This window comes from Taudactylus pleione, unplaced genomic scaffold, assembly GCF_031769625.1.
Source record: "Taudactylus pleione unplaced genomic scaffold, aTauple2 ptg000479l, whole genome shotgun sequence".
In the NCBI taxonomy this organism is placed as follows: domain Eukaryota; kingdom Metazoa; phylum Chordata; class Amphibia; order Anura; family Myobatrachidae; genus Taudactylus; species Taudactylus pleione.
This window is the reverse complement of record NW_028284881.1, coordinates 2,305,915-2,328,901: the sequence shown is the minus strand read 5'-3', so window position 1 is coordinate 2,328,901 and position 22,987 is coordinate 2,305,915. Positions and strand designations below refer to the sequence as shown.

The 22,987-nt window shown below is 44.0% G+C and overlaps 1 protein-coding gene across 1 annotated transcript in view; it reads right to left on the bottom strand.

Annotated features, from left to right (window-relative positions):
• The window catches only part of SETD1B (SET domain containing 1B, histone lysine methyltransferase), an 87,572-nt gene that overhangs the window by 20,784 nt on the left and 43,801 nt on the right, over positions 1–22,987 (bottom strand). The window contains exons 7-11 of the mRNA XM_088449159.1: positions 17,410–18,180; positions 15,741–15,914; positions 12,631–12,718; positions 12,215–12,429; positions 151–223 (exon numbers count right to left, since the gene is read on the bottom strand). Of these exons, the coding sequence (XP_088305285.1) occupies positions 151–223; positions 12,215–12,429; positions 12,631–12,718; positions 15,741–15,914; positions 17,410–18,180 (1,321 nt within the window). The remainder of the gene's footprint in view (positions 1–150; positions 224–12,214; positions 12,430–12,630; positions 12,719–15,740; positions 15,915–17,409; positions 18,181–22,987) is intronic.

Here is a 22,987-nt window from a genome sequence, read left to right as displayed (position 1 = left end):
CATTCGGCGATATTAGATATCCACTTTTTGCGGCTAATTGAATATGGGCCTTTGTCTAAGAATGTAGATGCCACTGAAATCATGGAATGGAATACATACACAAATGTGTAGTAGCACATATTACTGACAAATAATTTTCACAATTAATACCATCATCTGAATCATCCTCCTCTTCCTTCCCACTGGTTTCTACATCATCATCATCATCAATATAATGCTGTTCCTTAAATAAAATAACATGAAAGTGTATTAATATAAATGGCAATTATTACTTGTCAAATAGATACGATACAAAAGCTTTTAACATTTGTAGGTGTACTAATTATTCACAAACACAATAAAGGCTACTTATAGACCAAAACATTCGTATTACTAAAGTGCTCAAAAGTTAAAGAGAACACTACATAAATAGATATGGTACTTGGAAAATAAATGGGAACTCCAGAATCTTCCCAAGGGTTTTTCTAGGAAGCAACCCACTACAACTAAGCTCCAAGAACCACGGCTGTAATACCTGCAGGACTGCAGCCCTAGGATATGGATACCAAGACCATGCAGCTGGAGGCTGCACTAAACCCAGAGACCGAAATCCACTGAAAACAATATGAAAAGTAAAAAGCATGTTCCAGGCCGATTCCTTGACACAAAGAAAGGAATGAAGATTGGTTAGAGGGAAAGCAGGCTGGTTTCTCACTCCTCACTATTTTCAAGCATGTGTTTCTTTCTCCCATAAACAAGTCAGTTTTCTCCCCAGGCTGCTTTCTGCGGGCGCACCGCCCGGCAGCAACAGCCCACCACCCGGCATTTACCCCTGCCACATTCCCAGTCACCCTCCACCTCCTGGTGTGGAACGCTAGCCTCTGAAGCGTCTGGAGGCTAAAGAAGCCTCCGGTCGCTTCAGAGGCCAGCATTCCCAGTGATGCACTGCGTGGGTGACGTCATGACGTCACCCGCGATGTGAAGAGCTTACTCTGCGCGTCTGCTAGATCCAGTCACAGCGAGGCAGCGGGAGTGGGAGCGCCGCCGATCATGTTCAGGTAAATTCTGGGCTGGGGCTGGGGCCAGCCTGGGGGCACTGCATAAGGGGCCAGCCTGGGGGCACTGCATAAGGGGCCAGCCTGGGGGCACTGTATAAGGGGCCAGCCTTGGGGCACTGCATAAGGGGCCAGCCTGGGGGCACTGCATAAGGGGCCAGCCTGGGGGCATTGCATAAGGGGCCAGCCTGGGGGCACTGCATAAGGGGCCAGCCTGGGGGCACTGTTTAAATCATTATAGCAGGGTTTACAGCATTTTTATTATTTTTGCGAAGGCCCCACCCGGCTACTTCTTGATACCAGCCGGTTGGAAAAAATGTTCTGGGGAGAACACTGCAAGTGATACCACAAAATGCACCCAGTCTGCATTAACACACTGCTGGCTCTGATCAGTTAGTGATAAAGAGTATCCAGCAAAAAGGTGCTGCAGCAGTTACAAAAGCCACCTAGAAGCATAAGTGATTCCAGGTGGTGTTGAATAAGCCTGTCGGTGGCATAGATACCCTCCTACAACTGAGTGCACATTTGAAACTTGCAGTGGGTGAGGGGCTGGTTTGGCAAGCAGTGCCAGCTGGAGCCACCAGTGATAGCAGTTACAGAAAGTGACTGGATGACATAATAAGTCAGGTTAACGGCCCTTAAGAGTTGAACGTTTACTTCAGGATTACAGGATAATGGAGGAAGAATGTTATTGGAACAGTCTGAAAAATCATATCCGTTGCTCAGGTAGTTTAGGGGCCCAGTTATCGACGAGTTTTATCATACGCAGCGAGTTTTAAAATACGTTGTGTATGATAAATGGTGCTCCAGCCAATCAGCTCCCAACTGTCATTTTTTAAACAGATGACAGTTAGAAGCTGATTGGCTTGAGCACTATTTAGTATATGCAACAAGTTTTAAAACTTATTGCTTATGATAAAACTCATTGATAAATGAGCCCCAAAATGTTTTTATTTTTGTGCTTTTTTTAAGGTAAATATTTTTTTGAGTCCTATGTAGACACTGAATGTACTGGGGTATAGAGTGCAGTTGCAGGTGTTTGGGTGCTTTAAAATGAAATGGCAAAAGACCAAGCTCCTCAAAAAGTATTAAATCTGTCGATTTCTTGTGCATCAAAGAGGAGGTAGCCTCCTGACGTAGCAGCTCAAGCAGATGCCCTATGTCGCGCTATTCAGGAAGCACCCAAAGATCTGATGGGATGCGCCCACACATTTTCTGGGACAAGCTGTCCTGCCTTAATATAAGCCTGGAGAATAACCAGCGGAATCCACCTGGGAATGGTATGCTTTTTACTCATACCAATCATTTGTCCTGTGCAATTACGTGGTTCTATGAAGAGTTATCCCAATTTAAGGCTGGGATCACAACATCCTGATTAAAATGGAACTTGGAGACTGAAAAGTGGTTTGGTTCTAACAGCAGAACTGGGTATGTACATATGGGGGACCTAAGTGTGGACACAGGGCCTGATTCAGGAAGGATCGCAAGAGCGATTACGCATGCAGTCTCACTGCGAAGATATGCACTGGCACGCCTGCATTTCGTCAACCCCCCGTCTGCATTCCCAGTCGATACTTGCTGTCAATCACACCTGCGATGGGTCTGCCTAGTCACTGTGATCACAGTTACGATTGCAGTGGAGTGTTCACGCTCACGCACTGCGATGCATACGCAGAACGCAACAATCGGCAGATTGGGTGTGTGATCGCAGTTGTGATCCGTGACGAATCAGGCCCATAGCCAACAGAAAGGCAGTCTTCCAGGTAAAGAAATATAACTCCACCAAATTTATCTTTTTGAAAGGAGGGTTCTATAAGGATGTCAGCATCAGGTTGAGATCCCAAGCACCTACTGCATCACTCTCTGTAAGAAAGTCTGCACTTCAGGTAAGAGACAAATTTTCTCTGAGAGAAAATCAAGAGGCCTGAGACCTGAACATTCAAACAACTAAGTTTTAAACCCCTTCCAAACCGGAAACCCTTACATCTTTCACACCATGTGGTAATTCTTGGTCAAAACAAGTTGCAAGCCTTGAGCATGGTCTGAACTCCATTTTCAAAGCAGATTTCCATATCCATATCCAAAGCAGATTTCCATATCCAATTAGCCCCGAACTCTGTTCGGGCGCTAATTGATCCCCACGATCGGCGAAAAAAAACGGGGATTTTTCGCAGATAATCCCCGATTTTCGCCTATATTTTTTTTCTCCCTATCCTATTAATTCGGGCAAATTAATAACATAGTTCGCCCGTTAGCACATAGGAGCTGCGATAAGCTCGCAGCCCTATGTGTTCTCGCCTTTTTTGGGGCGAAAAAACGGCACTTATCGTGGATTATTTTTCAGGACATATCAGGTCCTGAAAAAAAAACCCAGATAAGTGCCGTCGTCAGACCGACTACGGGGTTAATTGGATAGCCCCGAGCGAACCCCGGGCGAGCTAATTAGCCGTGGTAATTTACCTTGGCTAATTTGATATGGCCCTTAAGCTCTAAGGACGATGGCTTCAACAGGTAGCAACTGTGGTCTTAGAGGGAGGCAACAGATGTACCTGGAACTTGTTAGACAGGACAATGCCATCAGAATCACAACAACATCATCTCCTTTTAACTTTTTGAGCCGATGCAGAACTATCACTACCCTAAGAAACAGGTACATCAGATGGAAGTTCCATGAACTCACATAGCATCTACCAAAAACTCCTGCGGATCCCTCGCCTTGGAGAGTAAGTGTACGAATTTGTGTTCAACCAAGATGCCATTTTGTCGTCAACTAAACAAAGTTAATGTGAGGCCCACTGCCAAAGCGAACACGGACTTAAGTGTGGCCTCAATCTTCTTAGTAAAGTAGCAGTGCTCAGTATCGGAATCTGGGTAGTCTTGGATAGGAGAGCTATGGGAACATCACCATATCCGGTAATTCCCATTTCACTAGATCCTCTCTACAAAAGACATAAAGGGAGTGCAATTTGTGGAAGGCCTGTAATTTATAATCAGGCTTAATCCATGACTCATTAAGCATTACTTGCCGTACTGTATTTGTAATTTCTTAATTTGTCTTTTCATGGCTCTGACAATTATATTTTTGACCTCTGTTAGCATGTTCTTATACTGTTATATCCTGTAATTGTAATTTTTTTTCCCTAGTACTTACACACCTCCAGGGTCTGATCAGTAATGTTATTTTTATTTTCCTGCCTGCTCTTTATTGTGTAGCTTTAAAATTTGGTCAAGTTAACAGGTTATTTTTTATTTTCTGGAGTCTCCTGGTTGCCTCTTTAATCCTTGGCTGGATACACCATGGTCTTCGGGGCAACTATTCTTGTGTGCCCTAAGTTTCTGGAAAGGTCGTGGCGGCGGGGGGTGATATCGTAGAGTAGTTTAGGAAGGGTTTCTGTTTAAGGATTCAGGTATGCAGTAAGTTGGGGTATACAGGGTTGGGGCAGTGGGGGTGGATTTTGTTGCTGGATTTTGTTATCTATGTTTGGGAGATACAGGCCAAGGTATATTTTGTTAGCTATTCTATATTGATCTGATATTTATTTAACTCCGCTGTCTGTAGTCAGAAACCAATCTGAGCGGCTCGGTTTGATATCGGGTGCTGGGATATTGTTGCATTGCCCCGATTATCTTTTTAAAAGTGGGTTTAGATCTGTCACACGATTATCTGCTATTTTCCTGTTTTGTGGTCTATGGACTTGGATGGTGCCTTCAGGTACCTACTCCATTACTATTCTATTGCCTGGGGCTTTACATTTCTGATACAAGGCTGCTCTGTTCTGTTTTGACCTATTGTTATCGCTGAGTCGCTTAGTTTGACTTCCATTTACTGTATATTATTTTTGTCCGACCTACTATATTTATTATCCTTTTTGTATTTCAATGTCTTTATTTGATTGTACATGTTTTGTGCTATTACTCCTGCTACTTTCTTTGGGTAACGTTCAGAATCCTGACAGCGGGGATTCCAGCATTCAGAATGCAGACACCAGAATTCCGACCGCCGGTATCCCGAAGGTAAGTAGTAGGTTAGGGAAAGGGATGGGGGATAGGCACTTAGGGGGGAGGGTTAGGTTTAGGGTGCGGGGAGGTCAGTTTAGGCACTAGGGGGGAGGTTAGGTTTATGCACCAGGGAGGGAGGAGTAGGGTTTTGTTAGGGTTACTTACCTAGAAGCATTGGCATTGTAACCTGGTCAGGATTCTGACCCCATTGATCCCGAGCGCCGGCATCCCGCCGTACCCACGCCCCTTTATTTTTAGCCATGTCTCCTGGATAATAAGAGTTATGGTATAACATACCTTTGTTAACTCTTTTTCTTCGTGGTCCATAGGGTCCAAAGAATCTACCTTGGGGGTATGTAGTTGGAGCAATCCAATGCACCAAAAAGCTACAGTTTTGGGGCTCCCAGCATGCACTGGTCCCCCTCCCAATATGCCCCGCCCTCAGCCGCAGGCATTCAGTTTGTAAACAAGCATCACGGCAAGAGACAGATAGTGGAGAAGGAAGTACAATGTACACAAGAAACACTCAACATACGAAGAGGGAATCAGTGATACAAAAAGCCCAAAGAACAGATCCCAACTGAGGCCAGGTGCGTCAGGTCCTGTGGACCCTATGGACCTCGAAGAAAAAAAAGAGTTAAGAGTTATGGTATAACCTACCTTTTATTTTCTTCTTCAAGGTCCATAGGGTCTACAGGAACTACTTTGGGGACGTCCTAAAGCAGTTCCCTTAAGAGTGTCTGCCTTGCACAGCTGTTCAGCTGAGGCGCCATGTCTAACTGCTCACGATGGTCCCACAGACAGAGTGGAATGTGCTGTCACCTTGTTTGGGACAGGAAGACCAGCCTGTGTATAGACCTGAGAAATAGTCGTACGCAACCAGCGAGCCAAAGTCTGTTTGTTTGCTGGCAAGCCCCGTTTGTGAAACCCATATAACACAAAGAGCGCATCTGATTTCCTGATGGAGTCAGTACGACCCACGTAAATACGAAGGGCTTGAACCACATCCAGGGAAGCTTCACCAGTAGACAGATCTGAAGACTGAAAGGCCGGGACAACAATTTCCTCATTTATATGAAAACTGGAAACCACCTTTGGAAGGTAACCCACTTTAGTACAGAGGACAGCTCTCTTTTGATAAAAAAATCAAATATGGAGAGTGACATGACAGTGCTGCCAAGTCAGAAACTCTGCGAGCTGAAGAAATAGCGAGGAGAAAAAGTGTCTTCGTTGTCAGCCAAGGGTTCAAAGGGAGGAGCCAGCAGTGCCCTGAGAACCAAGGATAAATCCCATGGTGCCACCGGAGGGAGAAAAGGAGGTTGCAGATGAAGAACCTCTTGCAAGAATATTCTAACATCCGGCAGAGGGGCAATTCTGCACTGGAACCAAACAGACAATGCAGAAACCTGGACTCTCAAAGGTTGCCAGGCAAAGACCTGTCTAATCCAGCCTTTAAGACGGAAGACTCAAGAGCCATGCCGTCAAAGCCAGCCGAGGTAAATCCTGATATTGGTAGGGACCCTGCACTAGCAGATCCGACCGTAGAGGCAATGGAAGTGGACTGTCTATGGATAGACATGTCAGATCGGAGAACCAATGCCTCCTGGGCCAGACAGGGGCTATTAGTATTATCCTGCCGCCTTCCTGCTTGAACTTCCTGACGACTCTCGGGAGGAGGGAGATTGGAAGAAACAAGTACGCCAGAGCGTCCACGAAGGCGGCTGAGGGGTCCCTCCTTCTGGACCTGTACCTGGGGACCTTGTGGTTGTGACGTGATGCCATGAGATCTACGTCCGGTAATCCCCACTTGTCCGCCAGGAGTTGAAAGACATCCGGATGAAGAGTCCATTCTCCGGCATGTATGGCCTTGCGACTTAAGAAGTCTGCTTCCCAGTTGAGAACTCCTGGGATGAATATTGCTGAGATTGCTGGAAGATGGCATTCTGCCCACAGCAGAATTTCCGCCACTTCCTTCATGGCAGCCAGACTTAGTGTGCCTCCCTGATGATTGATGTAGGCCACTGTTGTCGCATTGTCGGACTGAACCTGGACAGGCCTGCCCTGTAGGAGGTCCTGCGCCAGTTTGAGCGGTCTGTGCACTGCACGAATCTCCAAGATATTTATTGGTAGGTAACTTTCCTGAACCGTCCACCTTCCCTGAAAGGTGTGGTGACCTGTCACTGCTCCCCATCCTCGCTGACTTACGTGGTGAGAAGTACCCGTTCCGGTAGCCATGACGGACAACCCTTGTTTAAATGAGTTGTCTCTAGCCACCAAGCTAGGGAAAGCCGAACCTCTGGCGAGATGCAAATCATCTGAGACTTTATCTGATGATACTGACCATCCAAATGAACCAGGATCCATTGTTGCAGGGACCTGGAGTGGAACTGGGCATAGGCCACAATGCCGAATGTGGATACCATGGAGCCCAGTACCTGCATTGTTAAGTGTACTGACACTTTGCATGCAGAGATGACTGGGCACACAAGATTGCAGTGCCACAATCTTGTCTTCTGGTAGAAGAATCCTGTCCCAGAGAGTCCAGCAGCGCCCCGAAGTGCACCATCTGCTGAGTTGGAGAAAGAGACAACTTTTTCCAATGGATTACCCAGCCGTGCTCTTGTAAGCAAACAATAGTCATTGTAACATCTCCCGAGATTGTGCTAATATCAGGAGGTTGTCCAAATATGGCAGTATCCTGACTCCTTGTAGTCTGAGATGAGCCGTCTTAACTGGTAAATACCCGAGGGGATGTTGCTAGACCGAAGGGTAGAGCCTGGAATTGGTAATGTTGCTGATCTACCGCCAATCTCAGAAAGCCTTGGTGAGATTGTGCAATTGGCACTTGCAGATGTGCATCCTGTATGTCCAGGGATACTGTGAAATCTCCAGGCTCCATCATCATCATAATTGACCGTAGGGTTTCCATACGGAATTTGGGCACCTTGATGAATCTGTTGAGAGATTTCAGATTCAATATAGGGCGATGAGACCCAATTGTTTTTTTATTAAAAATTAAATTTGAATAATAACCCCTTCCCTGTTGCATCACAGGGACGGGGACTATAACTCCTGACTTCAGGAGGGCCCCAATAGACTCCCAGTAGGCCAAAGCTCTGACCGGTTCCAAAGGCAGGGTTTTACCAACAAACCTCTGAGGGGGATGCCTTAGGAATATGATGGCGTAACCATGAGAGATCAGCTCCCAAACCCAGGCATCTGTAGACATCTGATGCCAGGCCTCGGCGAACTGTAGAAGTCGACCTCCAACCCTGATATCCTCCAGAGGGAGGGCAAAAGGACAGAGATGATGACTGCCTAAATTTAGAGGTAGTCGTGGATGGTAATTCAGCAGACTTCGGTGTTGCCAAAGAAGTCATTATGAGATCCAGCTCCGGTCCAAACAGTACCTTCCCCGCAAAAGGCAAGGATTCAAGGGCCTTTCTGGACCCTGCATCCACCTTCCAGGTCTTTAGCCAAAGTGATCTTCGTGCTGCAACTGAGTTTGCCAAGACCCTCGAGGCCAAGATGCCTGCGTCAATCACCACTTCCCCCATATACACAGCTGCTTCTCGCATTTGACTGCTGTTTGCTGGTTGCATCCGGCATAGTATCTTCCAGCGATTTTGTCCAATCTTTCATAGGTTTGGCTACCCAGGCTACAGCCATGGCTGGTCTGGTAATAGCTCCATATAATGGAAACATTGATTTCAAATAATTGTCAAGTTTTCTAACTGTAACCTCTTTCAAAGAGGATGCTGCAGGAATGGGTAACATAGCGCTCTAGATCAATCTTGTAACATGAGCATCTATCATCGGGGAAACTTCCCATTTGTTAAACTCACCAAGTGCAAATGGGTATCAAGAGGTTATATTCCTTGAAGCATGGAAATGCTTACTAGGAGTACACCATGCCTCAGACATGAGATTCGTCAATTGCTCTGACTGAGGAAAATAATCCTTAGCCACCTTCTGACGTCTAAAGACTGGAGTCTTAGATGTCAGTGAAACCTTCTCTTCCTCTATACTGAGGACAGCTCTAACCAGAGAGGCGACATCCACAAGGGACTGATGGTCTTCTTCCACTGAGTAAGACTCACGAGTATCAGAGTCTGCTGAGGAGGCAGAGTCAGACTCTTGAGGCAACAAATGACGAGTACCTGTCTTATGCCCCTGCTTTACCGCTACAGGTCTATCTGCCTGCCGAGAGGCTATAGACGGCGGCATACTCTGACTAGAGTGAGCAGTAGCATTAACCCAACAGGAATTCATGGGGGGCATATACATAGAAGGATGCACATGCTGTTAACACCCCATAGCATGAGGTAATACAGCAGCAGCAGGAGCCCGTGCTTCTGCAGCCTTGTCTACTAGGTATGACAACACCTGAGGCAAAATGGCCACCCAGGGTGGCTCTAGTGCTGGTGCAGGTGTACCGGATAGCCCAGGTAGTTGTTTACAACAGTTACTACAAACTCCATCCTGTAGAACATCCTGCTCAGACAGGCCTGCAAAATAGGACTTACATGTTCTCAGCACTGGCGATTCATCCTGCTCACTTTTACCTTTAGACATGACAAATGTGTAAATGCAATGTGACCTCTATCAATGAAAAACCCCACACACCTCTGCAGATGGATTTAGGAGAAACCCAGTGATAGGTATAACTGACAGTTTGAAAAAACTGGCAGTATAAATACAGCAGCTAGCATTACAGCCACATAACATGCATAAATCCACACAATTGCTATTGCAAATGGACTCTGAATCAACTAGCCAGACCGGAGGGGTAATGGTAGGATGTAGAGTGCTATATACCAGACCCAAGGGAGAGGTAAACAAAAAGAGAGACCAAAGCCTCTGAGACTAACAGCTTCAGCACTACACACACACACACAAACGCTAGCTGTGAGGGTCTCATACACGAGGTGGTCAGATATAGTAAACAAGATGCTGGAATCCGTACCCGGAAGTTTGCGTCTGAAGGGAGGAGCGGCCGGGGAAGCGCCCATCTACCCATGGCTGTGATTTTGACGGCCTGGTATGCTGACCTCACAGTTAAGATGTTGACTAGTGCGTCTTACCACCCGTCACCGGCGAAAGACTATATGGTCCCAGCCGCCTTATTGAGGACACGTTACATGAGGCCTACACCCGCAGCCACCTCCGATGTGTCTCTACACTCATGAGGAATCGCTTGCCTGACATCTCCGTGATCTGACTGCAGTCCGGACCTGAGCAAAAGCTGCTGCTAGGCCACGCTGAGGCCTGCCGAAAACCTCAGGGCATATAGCGGTACTGGTGTTTCGGCGTCGGCGGAGGTAGGAGTCGTTGCGGTACATGAGTCATTATCGGCGCCTGGTATCGCTAGACTCTGAAGCTCAAAAACCAATGTAAATCATAAAATAAAAATGCCTGGGACTGCCTAGGCATTCGCGCTGTATAATAGGTGTGACTGGTCTTGCTGCGCACCAAACAAAAAAAACAGAATGCCTGTGGCTGAGGGTGGGGTATATATGGAGTGGGACCAGTGCATGCTGGGAGATCCAAAGCTGTAGCTGTTTGGTGCATTGGATCGCTCCAACTACATACCCCAAGGTAGCTCCTGTGGACCCTATGGAAAGTGAAGAAGAAGGTGTACTGTGGGTGTAAATTTAAAAAATTCTAAAAAGTAAAGTTAAAATTAAGAAAGAAAAAAAACGGTAAACAGTCCAGATTCCCCAAAGCCTTGATGTCCTTGATCTCTAGTGTCTGCCTGCACTAAATCATCCACCATCAGGCTGTTTGTAATCCTAATCAAGACACAAGGAAACCTCAGGGCAAGAACTTTCCTACAGTGAGGAAAACTCATAGTCAGACTCCTCTAATGCTGGAACAACCCTAGAAGCTGTCACTTCCAAGATCTAGACATGGTGGAGAATGTCAGAATCCTCTCTAAGGAAAAAGGCACCTGAATCAGACCCAGCTCCAACTGTGCCAGGCTCTAAGACTAAGCCAGTTCAGCCGACATGGGGCTGGAGGAGAAATGCCAATCCCATGAGTCTCATGGAAGGAGTAGAGGAGGGAGAATCCCTGCTTGGCTCAGCTATATCAGTGGGTGCAATCGCAGACAAGACACAGACCAGAGACACGGAAGAGCTCACAGAAAACCTAGCATCCCAATGAACCTCACAACTGCTTCCCTACATATGAGAGGGAAGTGAGCTGCTCCTGCTGCTGCTGGCTGCTCATAGAAAATGGCTGCAGTGTCCATTCTGTTGGGCTTGCCTAACTGAAAAGCAACACTAGGCATGAAGTGCCAAAGGGATGGAACCACCACATGGGACCAACACTCAGGGATGGCATCCTTAAACATCTAGTGTGGGACTGCTAAGACAGACAACCCCCATCATGACCCCAAACTTTCCATCCCTTGCACCCACTTCTTCCACGGAAGGCCCATGCAGTGGGGCTGAACCACGATTTAGATTCAGCTTCCCATTCCTCCAGGAGTCGTATACCTAGCCACCACACCTCCACTACCTGAAGTGGCAGTGGCTCATTCCTGGAGGCTATTCCATGCTCCAGTTATTCCCAGCGGCTCCTTGCGGATAACAGTTCCAATGCAGAAAATTAACAATAAATAAGATCCATTCCATACATGTAACATACGTAACATTGTTGTTATACAAAATTACAGATAATCTGTTGCAGCATTTACTATAAAGCAATAGTGTACTCTACCAAATAATGCTGCATGACAAGTTTGCTTTTATAATGTAAAAAAATTATTGTATTTTGTTTTGCAAAAACTAAATGTAGTCTGAATGTAACATACATAACCATGTAATGACTTGTAAGCTCTAAATACATTTAAAAATGGCCAGGGAATAGAGCCCAGCTCCGGCGGGCATTTAGAAATGCTGCAGGTCCCTGGTAGCCTCTGGGATTATAGAGGATTATTTATGAAGGTAAATTTAAAAAGACCAGGTTCCTGACATTACACTCTATAACCCAGTGTATACACTTTTCCTCCATATGATGAATGAGAATAATATAATTAATGTCACATTCATCTCTTACAATAGCATAAAAGTATCATTGACCCAGCATTAAAATACTGCTGAACAGCCTGCAAGGCTATATAACCATAACTTTAACAATCTTTTGTAACACTTGAACAAAAATTAAAAAGTACACACTTTACTGGACAGGGCTCCATCTGAGTCATCATCTTGTTCCTCGTCTTTCTCAGGTATTATATCCTCCTTATCTGAAGGCTCTTCTCCCTCACTTTCCACCTCTTCTTCCCCCTCACTGTCCAGGGGTGCTGGCCTCCTACGGACAATGACTGAGTCGGTGTCCTTCTTAGAAAGATCTGATATAGTGTCCTGCACGTCTCTCTCTCGTTCACACTCTGAAATATGAAGCCAGATTAAAACAACTAACTTCATCTCTAATAACAAAGCAGAATATTTCATGTTTAATAGAAAATGAAGCACTAAATGTAAAACAGCTAAGTTCCATGAATTTAATGCATGCAATTAAAAGGAAAAGTACACTCAGTGAAAAGTGTAAACCTCTGGCAGATTTAGATTTCTAAACTTTAATTGCAGACCTTCATCTTCCTCATCTGCCGAAGGTGAGGGCCGAATTCTTTTCTGATCTCCAACCAGTGCCGCTTCGGGTGGTGCCTTCCTCTTAACCTATGTGAGAGGACAAATAGTTGATACATCTACTTTTCAGGGAAACATACAGATATGAAATAAACCATGCAGAACCACAATTTAGATCTGGCTTCTCACTCCTGGAGTCACATGCCTTACCACCACACCTCCACTACCTGAAGTGGCAGTGGCTCATCCACGGAGGCTGTTCCATGCTTCCCCTCTACCACTTCAGGTAGTGGAGGTGACATTAACATGTACAGTAACTATGTCCTATTACTGCATTGAAAAGTAAATGTATTTTTTATAATTCAAATTTTTTTTTTCTAAAAATGTATTGTGATTTTTAAAAATAAATTTATCAAGCTCATTTAAAGTAATAAAATGTATAATTAGGCGTAAACATTATATAATTACTAGGTTACACATTATTATTGTAAACAAAACCACGATAATTCAAATGATCTTAAACAAAATGATTTTCAAAAGTCAATATAAATGACAATGTGTGAAATGATTCCTGACAATTAGGGCCCACATGCACAGCGACAGAACACACTGTACAATTGCTCAGAGCTGCACTTCTGTGCCAGAAACCTACATGGCATTATGGGCCTGATTCAGAGTTGGGAATAGAGGGCCTGATTCAGACCCGCTCGCGAGAGGTGAGTGCTCGCAAGCGGGTCGATGTTGGCCCAGTGCGCATGCGCACGACGGAGGCGGCTCCGTCGTGCGCATGCGCGAGACAAGGATAGCGACGGGCAAGCCGTCGCTCCGGGTCTCGCTACAAAGGGGGCGTGCTGTCGATGTTGAGTGACAGCATGCCCCCTTTGGTGGTCGTGCCGGGGACGTGGCTGCCCAGACGGAGGCGTTCCCATGGGAACGCCTACCGTCTAGGGCCGGCCCCACTGACATCGCAAGTGATGTCAGTGGGAGTTCTCTTGGCTCTGATAGAGCCGAAAGCACTCCAGGGCTCGCGGCAACGAGACCCTACCACAAGGGTCTCGTCGCAAGCCCGATGGTTGCGATGGTCTTGACCATCACGACCATCTTCCTGGCCACTCGCTATAGCTGTGGGTGGTAACCCCACAGCTATACGAGCGGCCCAGGAGGCCGCTCTAAAAATTAAGAAGGACGGCCCTGATTCAGAGCGAGCGCTCTGTCAGAGCGTCCGGCTCTGAATCAGGGCCAGAGTGAGATATTTCTCTCAACTGTGAACCTGAACAAACAATATTGCAATGCAAGGGGCGTAAATACATAATTTTTTTTTACATGTAGGGTAAATACTGGCTGCTTTTGCATGTAGCCCACAAATACTGCACAGCTTTATTATTACTCTACAATTTAGATGTCAGTTTGGACACACTCCTCCCAAATCTAAATCTCTCTGCACATTTTACATCTGTCCCACCTGCAGTGCAGCATGGTTTCACCAAGATGATCAGTTGAGAGAGATATCTCACTCTATTCCCAAGTCTGAATCAGGCAACATATCTTTGGTTTTACTATAGTAAAGAGCATACAGGGTGCATTATATTCACATTAGAGTGGTACAAAATGATGATTGCAAACAATTGGGTACCGTATTCATAACATATTGTATAATTATTTGCTGGACATTATTATTATATATGGTGCTATGTAACTTGTTAACATAAACCACCATATCTTAAAAAAAAAAAAAATTGTTCTGCTTGCAAATTGTTAATTATAAATGAGTGATTTAGTATTGCCGCTTAATCGTAACTTTTGAATAAATTAGATTGGGACAGCATTAGAAAGAGAAGCAAACAGACAAAAGCTTTATTGACCTCTTTGAGGGATGCATTTTATCCAACATGCATAAAGATCACGGGTAAGATGCCAGTATATGTATATACTGGCACAAGATAACTGCATCACCTGCTCTGATGAAAACATGAGATTTCTGTTAGGTCAATTTTACATGCTAGAGTTAAAACCTTAAGCTGGCCATACACCAGACCAACTTTCCTACAACCACCCAACTACTTGGTTGGTTGGAATGAAGATCCCGTAATGCATGGGAGCAAATGACAATCAGCCATTTGCTCCCAAAAACCGGAAAACGGACGAAAGCTGCTGATCAGACAAGTAGTTTTTTTTCTTTTTTAAATTAAACAGATTTAGCCAACTTGCCTGAACGACCTCTCTCAGGTTTTCTGGTGTTTGTTAGCACATTGCCGATTGTCATTTGCTCCCATGCATTACCGGATTTTCATTCCAACCAACTAGTTGGATGGTTGGAGGAAAGTTGGTCTGGTGTATGGTCCGCTTTACTCTGAGCAACATGAATTTATGTCATAGACAGAGACTTTGCAAGTGGCATTATAACAGGCTTATAAGATTCCTAAGAACATTGATCTTTCCAGATCCTTTCAAAACATGGACCAGTAAAACCTTGAAAAAGTTATTCCATACACATTAGTCTTTGTAATGTTATTATGGTAAGCAAATATACGTCTGTATCTGAGGGAGGTTTACGGTTCATATTGGCTAACAAGCCGGTCGGGACTTACATTGCAGCAGTGCATACTCACCCACTGCGACCTATAAAGTGAATCAGTACAACACAGTTGATGAAGACCTTTTGTGGACTTCAACAATATTCAAAACCATGTAAAATGTAATGAGGCACTTTAATATGAACATTAATCTTATCTCGTTATCTATGTTAATCTTATGCTCTGAAACACACTAAATACAGAGGATTTCAGATTCAGAGATGGAAGGTATCACACAGCCACACAGAAGCGCCTGTGCAATACCGGTTTTTGAGAGGGAAGCAGCAAGTTTTCAAGGGCAAAGGGACAACACAGCCTAACATAGGCATTTAGAGAAAACTGATTCCTAACAGACTAAGGTATATGGAGGAGGATGAGGAGAAGCTGCACAGTTGTGTCAGATGCTTTAACTGCTTAAACTCCTGCCAGAGCCCCCAGTACCTCACAATAGGTTGATTGACAAATCTCTGTTTTAAAACTGCAAGATCCTAGATGCTCAGAGACACAATATTTGAAAAAAATTGATGTTAAGTATTCACCTTAAAAGAGGGTAGTCTGATTGCTCCGCGTAAGCCAATACCCAGCCCTATTCCTTCAAAGCCCAGCCCTTCTCCTTTGTTCCAGCTTTCTAGCAGACTTGATGTTATTTGGTCCCTTGGCTTTGGTTTCTCTTCATCTTTGTTATCCCCGGACTTTACTGGGGTCAGAGTCTGCTAACGTCAGTGAAACAGCAGGAGAGTAAAACATGTTAGACTCTATCACCTTGTGTTAATGGAAAATAATATATTGGACACATATGTAGCAAATTACACACACACCCACTAAATAAATAAAAAAAAGAAAACATCTATGAAAGACCTAAAAAACAAGACTGAAGAGAAAGTGCTTAAAAAGTATTATAGAAGTTTACATGCGCCACGGAAATGTAAAGGGGTTGAATTATCCTTATGTGAAATTATATCATTTATACATACGGTTCTAATAGTAAAAATCTCATTTACAATAGGTTTTCATATAAAATAATAACAAATATTACATCTATTCATGTGTAAAAATTTTTTTTCTGTCTGAGTATTTGAAGACATTTGTACAACTTTCACCTCATCTCAATGTAGTTGAAGTTTGGAGTTTATCAAGCAGTGAAAATAGTGGACCAGTGGAGAAGTTACCCATAGCAACCAATCAGCAGCTACCTATCCATTTTATAGAATGGTTGCTATGTGCAACTTCTTCACTGGTTTACTTCCCTACTCTTTTCATTGCTTGACACATCAACCCCATTGTCCTGTAGCAAGATCCAATTTCAGCCAAGGTTCAACATACACAAAAAACAAATAATCTCTATACACAAATGAGGACCAAATCAGCCCATCTACTGCTCTATACCTAATTCCGGATAGCTGTCTTTATTCACCTATCCTAAAGTGAAACTGCTTGTGATGCAAGAAACCGGTTGAAAAAAAAAATAGCCGCTTGAAAATGAGGCTACAGCAACATGCACATTAATGTGCTGTTCAGACATTTGCACATAGGACATGCTGCTTTTATAAGTTCCCTCCTGAGCAGACAGAGCATAGAAAATGAAAAGAAAACTTCCCACTTACAATTAACGAAACCTCAAGGGAGCTCCTTAAAATCACCCATAGTTAGGGCCTGGAAATGTTATTAGGAACACCAATGAATTTGGTGACAAAGTAAAAACAAAGAGAACATGATTCATAATTTTTATACTGGTCTTAGAACTTTTAGGGGAGAATTCAATTGTTTTAACGAGGCCATCCAATTATTGCTCCGATCGGGAGTGAGTGGCGTAGTTATCATGCTTGTCAAGCCCTAGTGCACTGGGCTCTGCTGTGTAAAGCGACTAAACCCGTCTAAAGCATTGTGAAGCGCACCCAAACAATCGGATTTCGTGGATTTCTGCTTGACACCTCAGGACGGTTCGAGCAGAAATCTCGGCGCATGTGGCACTCATGTCCGATCGGAGTAACAGCTGAATAGCTCCGTCAGGCGTACATCAATAAAGGGCGTCCGAAAAAAAAACAATTAAATACCTCCCTTAATGTTATAATTAACAGTAGAGAGCATTTTTGTTTTGTTTTTCTATTCATTTTTAAACCATATGCATAACACAATATGTTAAAAAGAAAAAAAAAAAGAAAATACAGACAAACTGGAAAAAGATATTCCAATTGTAATCACACTTACCTTTGCTAAACGCTCCTTTTTATCCCACCACTCATCAAATGCCCTAAATGCCACCACCTCAACCATTTTTCTGTTCAAATCTCTTTTCATTATGGCTTTAAGTTCTTTAACAATGACCTGCAGTACCCCATCCACAGTGGCCTTGTGGGGATCCTCCTTTTTGTGCTCGTAGCCTGGTGGGGGCACAGATGGGTCAAACTTTGGAAAAGGAGGCCAAGGCTGCCCATGTGACAGAGGTGTGGACATAGTTAAAGGCCGGTAGGTATGCTGGGTGCCAAATGACATGGAATTCCCCATGAAATGGTGGTAGGGGTAAGCATTTTGTCCCTGCATCATACGGCTGAGCATCTGAGTCTGCATTTGAAAAGACATAGGCATTCCGCCCCATTGCGTACCAAGGGCACTCATCATGTCGCCTTGTATCATGGGGAACATACTTTGATGGTATGGTGGTGGAGGTGGCAATATATGTGGTGGGGGAACCCCAGGCGGAGCTGGTAACGGAGGAGGTGGTACAGTAACTGAAGGATGGGTTGGTGGAGGAGGTGGAGGGAGAGGAGGGGGCATGGGGAACCCAGGCTGTGGTGGAGGTGGAGGTGGTGGTAGTGGAGGAAATCCAGGAGGTAGAATAGGAATGACTGGGGTCATGACATTGGACGCGGTGACTGCTGAGTTAATGACAATAGATTTGGCACATTCTGCACTGGTGATGGGAGAAGTGTTCATTTCATCATCTGAAATCTCCATGTCCTCTCCTGAAGAAGGATGACCCTATTGAAAACAGATATACTTCAGTTAGAAAATCATTGAAGCTAGAAGTTATCTAGATTAACTGCAGGATACAAATAGTCATTACTTTCAAAACTTCATTTACGCTGGGCATACACTATACAATTGTCTGTCAGATATCTGTCCAATCTGGCTGGTTGGAATGAAAATCTGGTAATGTATGGGAGCCAATGACAATCGACCATTTGCTCACAAACACTGGAAAACAGACAAAAATTGATTGTTCAGAAAACACACAAATTTAACCAATTAGAACAATTGTTTTTTGTCCGTTTTCCAGTTTTTAAAACCATATGACCGAATGTCATTTGCTCCCATACATTACCACGTTTTCATTTGAACCAGTCAGATTTCAATTATCTGACAGATAATTGTATAGTTTATGCCCAGAATTAGATGTTCGGATGCAGATGGATTTACAGATTTTGTTTTATTTAATTTTTTGCCAAAATTAAATTTTCTCTCCTATATGTCTTAAAGCCAGATCTGACAAGCCATAAAGTGCATACACACACACAACAATTTTTTTAAACGATTATCGTTAACGATATCGTTTATCGTTCAATCGTTGAAAAAATTGTTTACTTTATGAGTGAAAACGATGAACGATTATCGTTCATGTGCGTTCACGTTTGTAGTTTGTAGTTCATTCAGACTGGCCAACTCGATTTCCATTTCCATTCCAAAAATCATTTGTAGTTCAAAAAAATCGTTCATTACATTTTAAAAAATCTGACAGATAATCGTTCATAAATCGTTGGTAACAAATCGTTGTGTGTGTATGCAGCTATAGTAATCAGTCAATTATATGAATGCCTGAGTTAATTAGAATTGGGTCAACACCAGTACAAAGGACATTCTAGGGGCATTTTATTTCTAGAAATATTGGAGATGGGAAACCTGGTGATCCCCACAGTAACCAAACATTCTGTTAATTTCTTAGTACCGATTTGAAACTGAAAAAGTGTTTGGCTGCTATGAGCAACAATTCTTAACATTCAGCTGTGAATTGTAATTGCTATTGATTAGCTCATAAATTTAAACAACTATTGGGCACCATACATTTGCGACGGATCGCAGATCGCATCGCAGGATCACAGGATTTTGGAGATTTGACGATAGCGATCAAAAAATTATCGCAATCGTTAAATCGGGGACATTTAACATGTCAAATATCAGCGATCCAGCGATGGAACGCTGAACATCGATGGTGGGCGATCTGAAATTTCCGATCGCATCCCTGCATCTCGACGATCCGTTGCAGATGTATGGGCACCTTTAGGTAGGCAACCACATGGATTAAGGTAGGCAATCTCATAGATTATGGCAGGCAATCGCATGGATAAAAAGGGCACATATTGCTAATATTAATAAATCAATGATAGGTGTCATTGATCAACATAAAAATAAATGTTGCAAACCTCAGTCAGTGCATCAGGGCAATATACAAGAAGTGGCTAAAAACAAACATACTTTGCTATGTTAAATGAAGGTTTAAGGAAAAAAATAACAGACATATTCAAATAACACAGGTATTCTAAAACAAGATGTCAATCTAGGCAATGTTTACACTTCATATTTTGGACTATAATTATTTTGCAGTCAACTTCGTATCAAACAAAAATGTACCCAAAAATGAGGCAATAAAATCACTAGGGAAAGGGAAAAAGCAAATATTGAAATCTTGGCCCACATGTCTATGATGGGCCAGCACTTAACCTATCATTAAAGGACTAAGGCCCTCATTCAGAGCCGCTCGCTATTTGCGGTAGTTCGTTCTAAAACAAGGGGTGGCTATTCAAATGAACCGTTCGCTAATTGCGGTCTGTTCACGCCTCTAAGTCTGAACGAGCGAGCAAAACTTGCGGTTGTAATTTTGGAAAATACGCCCCCTGGCCGCTCGCATCCTACGTCATGTCCGCTCTTTATTAGATTAATCGAGCACATCGAACTGCTCGCTATTCTTGTGGCTGGTTTTTTCAACCGCTATTTTGCGATCAGTTCGGGGTAAAAAAAAAACAAGTGACGTGGTCAATGACGCTGCTGTATTAATTATGCACTCCCTTAAAACGCCCGTTTTGACCTTTAAGCACGGCCTGCGATCTAATTCCACACCCCCGTTTTCAAGCACCTTCCCCTGTTACCACCCACATACGCCTCCTTCTGTCACTCAAAATAGCAGGCATTCGCTATATAGCGAACAAACGATTTTCGGCCGCACTGACTGGTTCGTGCATGCGTATTACAATCCGTACGCTTGCGCAGATGTGCGAACATCGGTCAGAACGAACGAGCGGCCGCTTACAAGCGGCTCTGAATCACGCCCTATGGCAGTAAGTTACACCTTGCAAGTTCAGTACTGAAAGCCAAAGCGTATGCAATCTTGAAAGTTTAGAAGGGGCATTCAGGGGTGAACTAATTTGGGGCTTATGTTTTCATAGTGGCCACCTACAGTAAATTACAATGTACTGTTGGTTGTTGGCCAGTCATAGTGCTTTCTATCTGCATCTTTTTGCATTTCAATGGGGCACGATTCTATAGTATTCAAAGCGAAGTGAATAGTGCTGGGAATCAGCTCCCGAAGCTATTCAATTTATTTGCGCTGCTAAGCCTGACTAAGGATTTCTTCTAGCATCCCTCCGGGGATGCGAGCAGAAATCCGACAAAAGTCCAGGCGCGATGCTGTTTTCTGCCCTTAGCCCTGGGAAAACAGCATCGCGCTGGAAAGTTTAGTCGGAGAATGCCCGTTCTCACATCTAAACACCCTGTTTAAGGCGCGAGAACGAGCCGTCCCCGACCTAACTTCGCGCAGCATTGAATAGCTCCGGGAGCTCATTCCCGGCGCTATTCACTTTGCGTTTAATTGAATAGTGCCCAATATTTTCTATTACTTTTCAGGATTTATTCAAAACTTGATTGCAAAACTGTCACATAAAATTGCACCTGGAATTTTCAGAGCAGTTGCACAGCTAGAAGTGAGGGGACAGCAATTAATGACATCACCTGTTATTCATTCTTTGAAATCTAACGTTTCACCAAACCCTTCTGTTACCAGAGAGCAGCTGGTCTCTTTTATCCTCAGTTAAGAGAGACATACAAAAGCATTGTACTCCTGCTGGAATTGCACAAAGCAAAGGGGTTGTGACACTCAGTGAATATGAAGCAACTGCACAAACTATTTGTGTATTATCTTATTGCACCATGTAAACAATTCTAAATCATGTCGTTGTAGTATGGACAATACTCTAACCCAGACACCAAAGTATATTAATTTAAATCATCATCCATTCACACAAGTTTCATGAGAGTACGGAGCAACTATACCATCTGTATTAAAAGGTATAGGTGTGATGAGAAAGAGGTCACGAAGGTCTATACACATAGTGTATAACAGCAAAATGGAGCCGTATCAACCACTCAACTATGACAAGTCCCCGAGCTAAACACGATAGGCTGTCCATAGTGAATTTGGGTACAGAGTAGATGTGCAGGGTAACCCTGTCAGTTAATCATGGTAACTATATTAACAAAAAGGTTAAAAAGAAAACACCAAATACCCATGAACTACCCCTACTTACAGCAAAACCCATTGCTGGAATGGCGGTAAGTGAAATTAAGTAGGCCTGTATGTTACAGCCTGAGACATTGGCATTCTGCACCAAGGGTCAATAACACAATTGACATCAGGATGTAATAGTAGACATAGGGCAGCATAAAACAAAACATTACACAAAATGACAGTTTATTACGTGTAATGCTTGTGAGGGCTTCTATATCAATCATGGATCTCAGTGACCATCTGATAAAGTACATATTACCTCAGTACCACTTTCAGGGTCGCTGTAGTACAAGTGCTAGGGTCTAGTGCAGTGGCCGGGGAACAGGGGTAAATTACCCCACATGGGGTAAAAATGAAATTCCTGGGGGTAATGGACGGACAGCCAGGCATGCATATGAATCATTCTATAATATAGAATGATTCATATGCATGCCCGGCTGTGCCACAGGGAGGCTGTAAGCCAGACGCCCGCTGAGATGTTATTACCAGCGGGCGCCCAGCTCCTTCCCTGCAGGGCCGCGTTAGCTGGAGGCTGGAGTTCTCTTCTGAACTCCAGCTTCCGGCTCTCCCCATGCGCACTATGGGTCATGACGTCACTCCCATATTTCCTAGGAGCAGCCGGGCGGACAGGACGGCTGCGGATGCAGGAGCGGGGACTAAGGTAAGGTAAGTGTTTTTTTTTTGACAAGCAGCACTACAGGGGCATTATATGGGGGCACTACTACAGGGGCATAGCTACGGGAGCACTACTACAGGGGCATAACTATGAGAGCACTACTACAGGGGCATTATATGAGGGCACTACTACAGGGGCATAACTGTGAGAGCACTACTACAGGGGCATTATATGAGGGCACTACTACAGGGGCATATGGGGGCACTACTACAAGGGCATTATATGGGGGCACTACTACAAGGGCATTATATGGGGGCACTACTACAGGGGCATAACCATGCGGGCATTACTATATGATTTCCTTCCTTTCAAATTAAGGGGGTAACGTCAGTGTATCTAAATATATTTTGGGGTAAAAAAAGTTCCCTGACCCCTGGTCTAGTGTTTTAGGACATACTTGAGGGAATCACCAAGTTATATAAAAGCAGGGAAATACAAGAAGACAAGGGTCAAAATGAAAGAAACAAACCAAGCTGTAGCTTTACATATTGTATAACATACAACAAAAGAGAGGGAAGAGCTACAGTACATTTTAGTATTAACATCTCTCACTC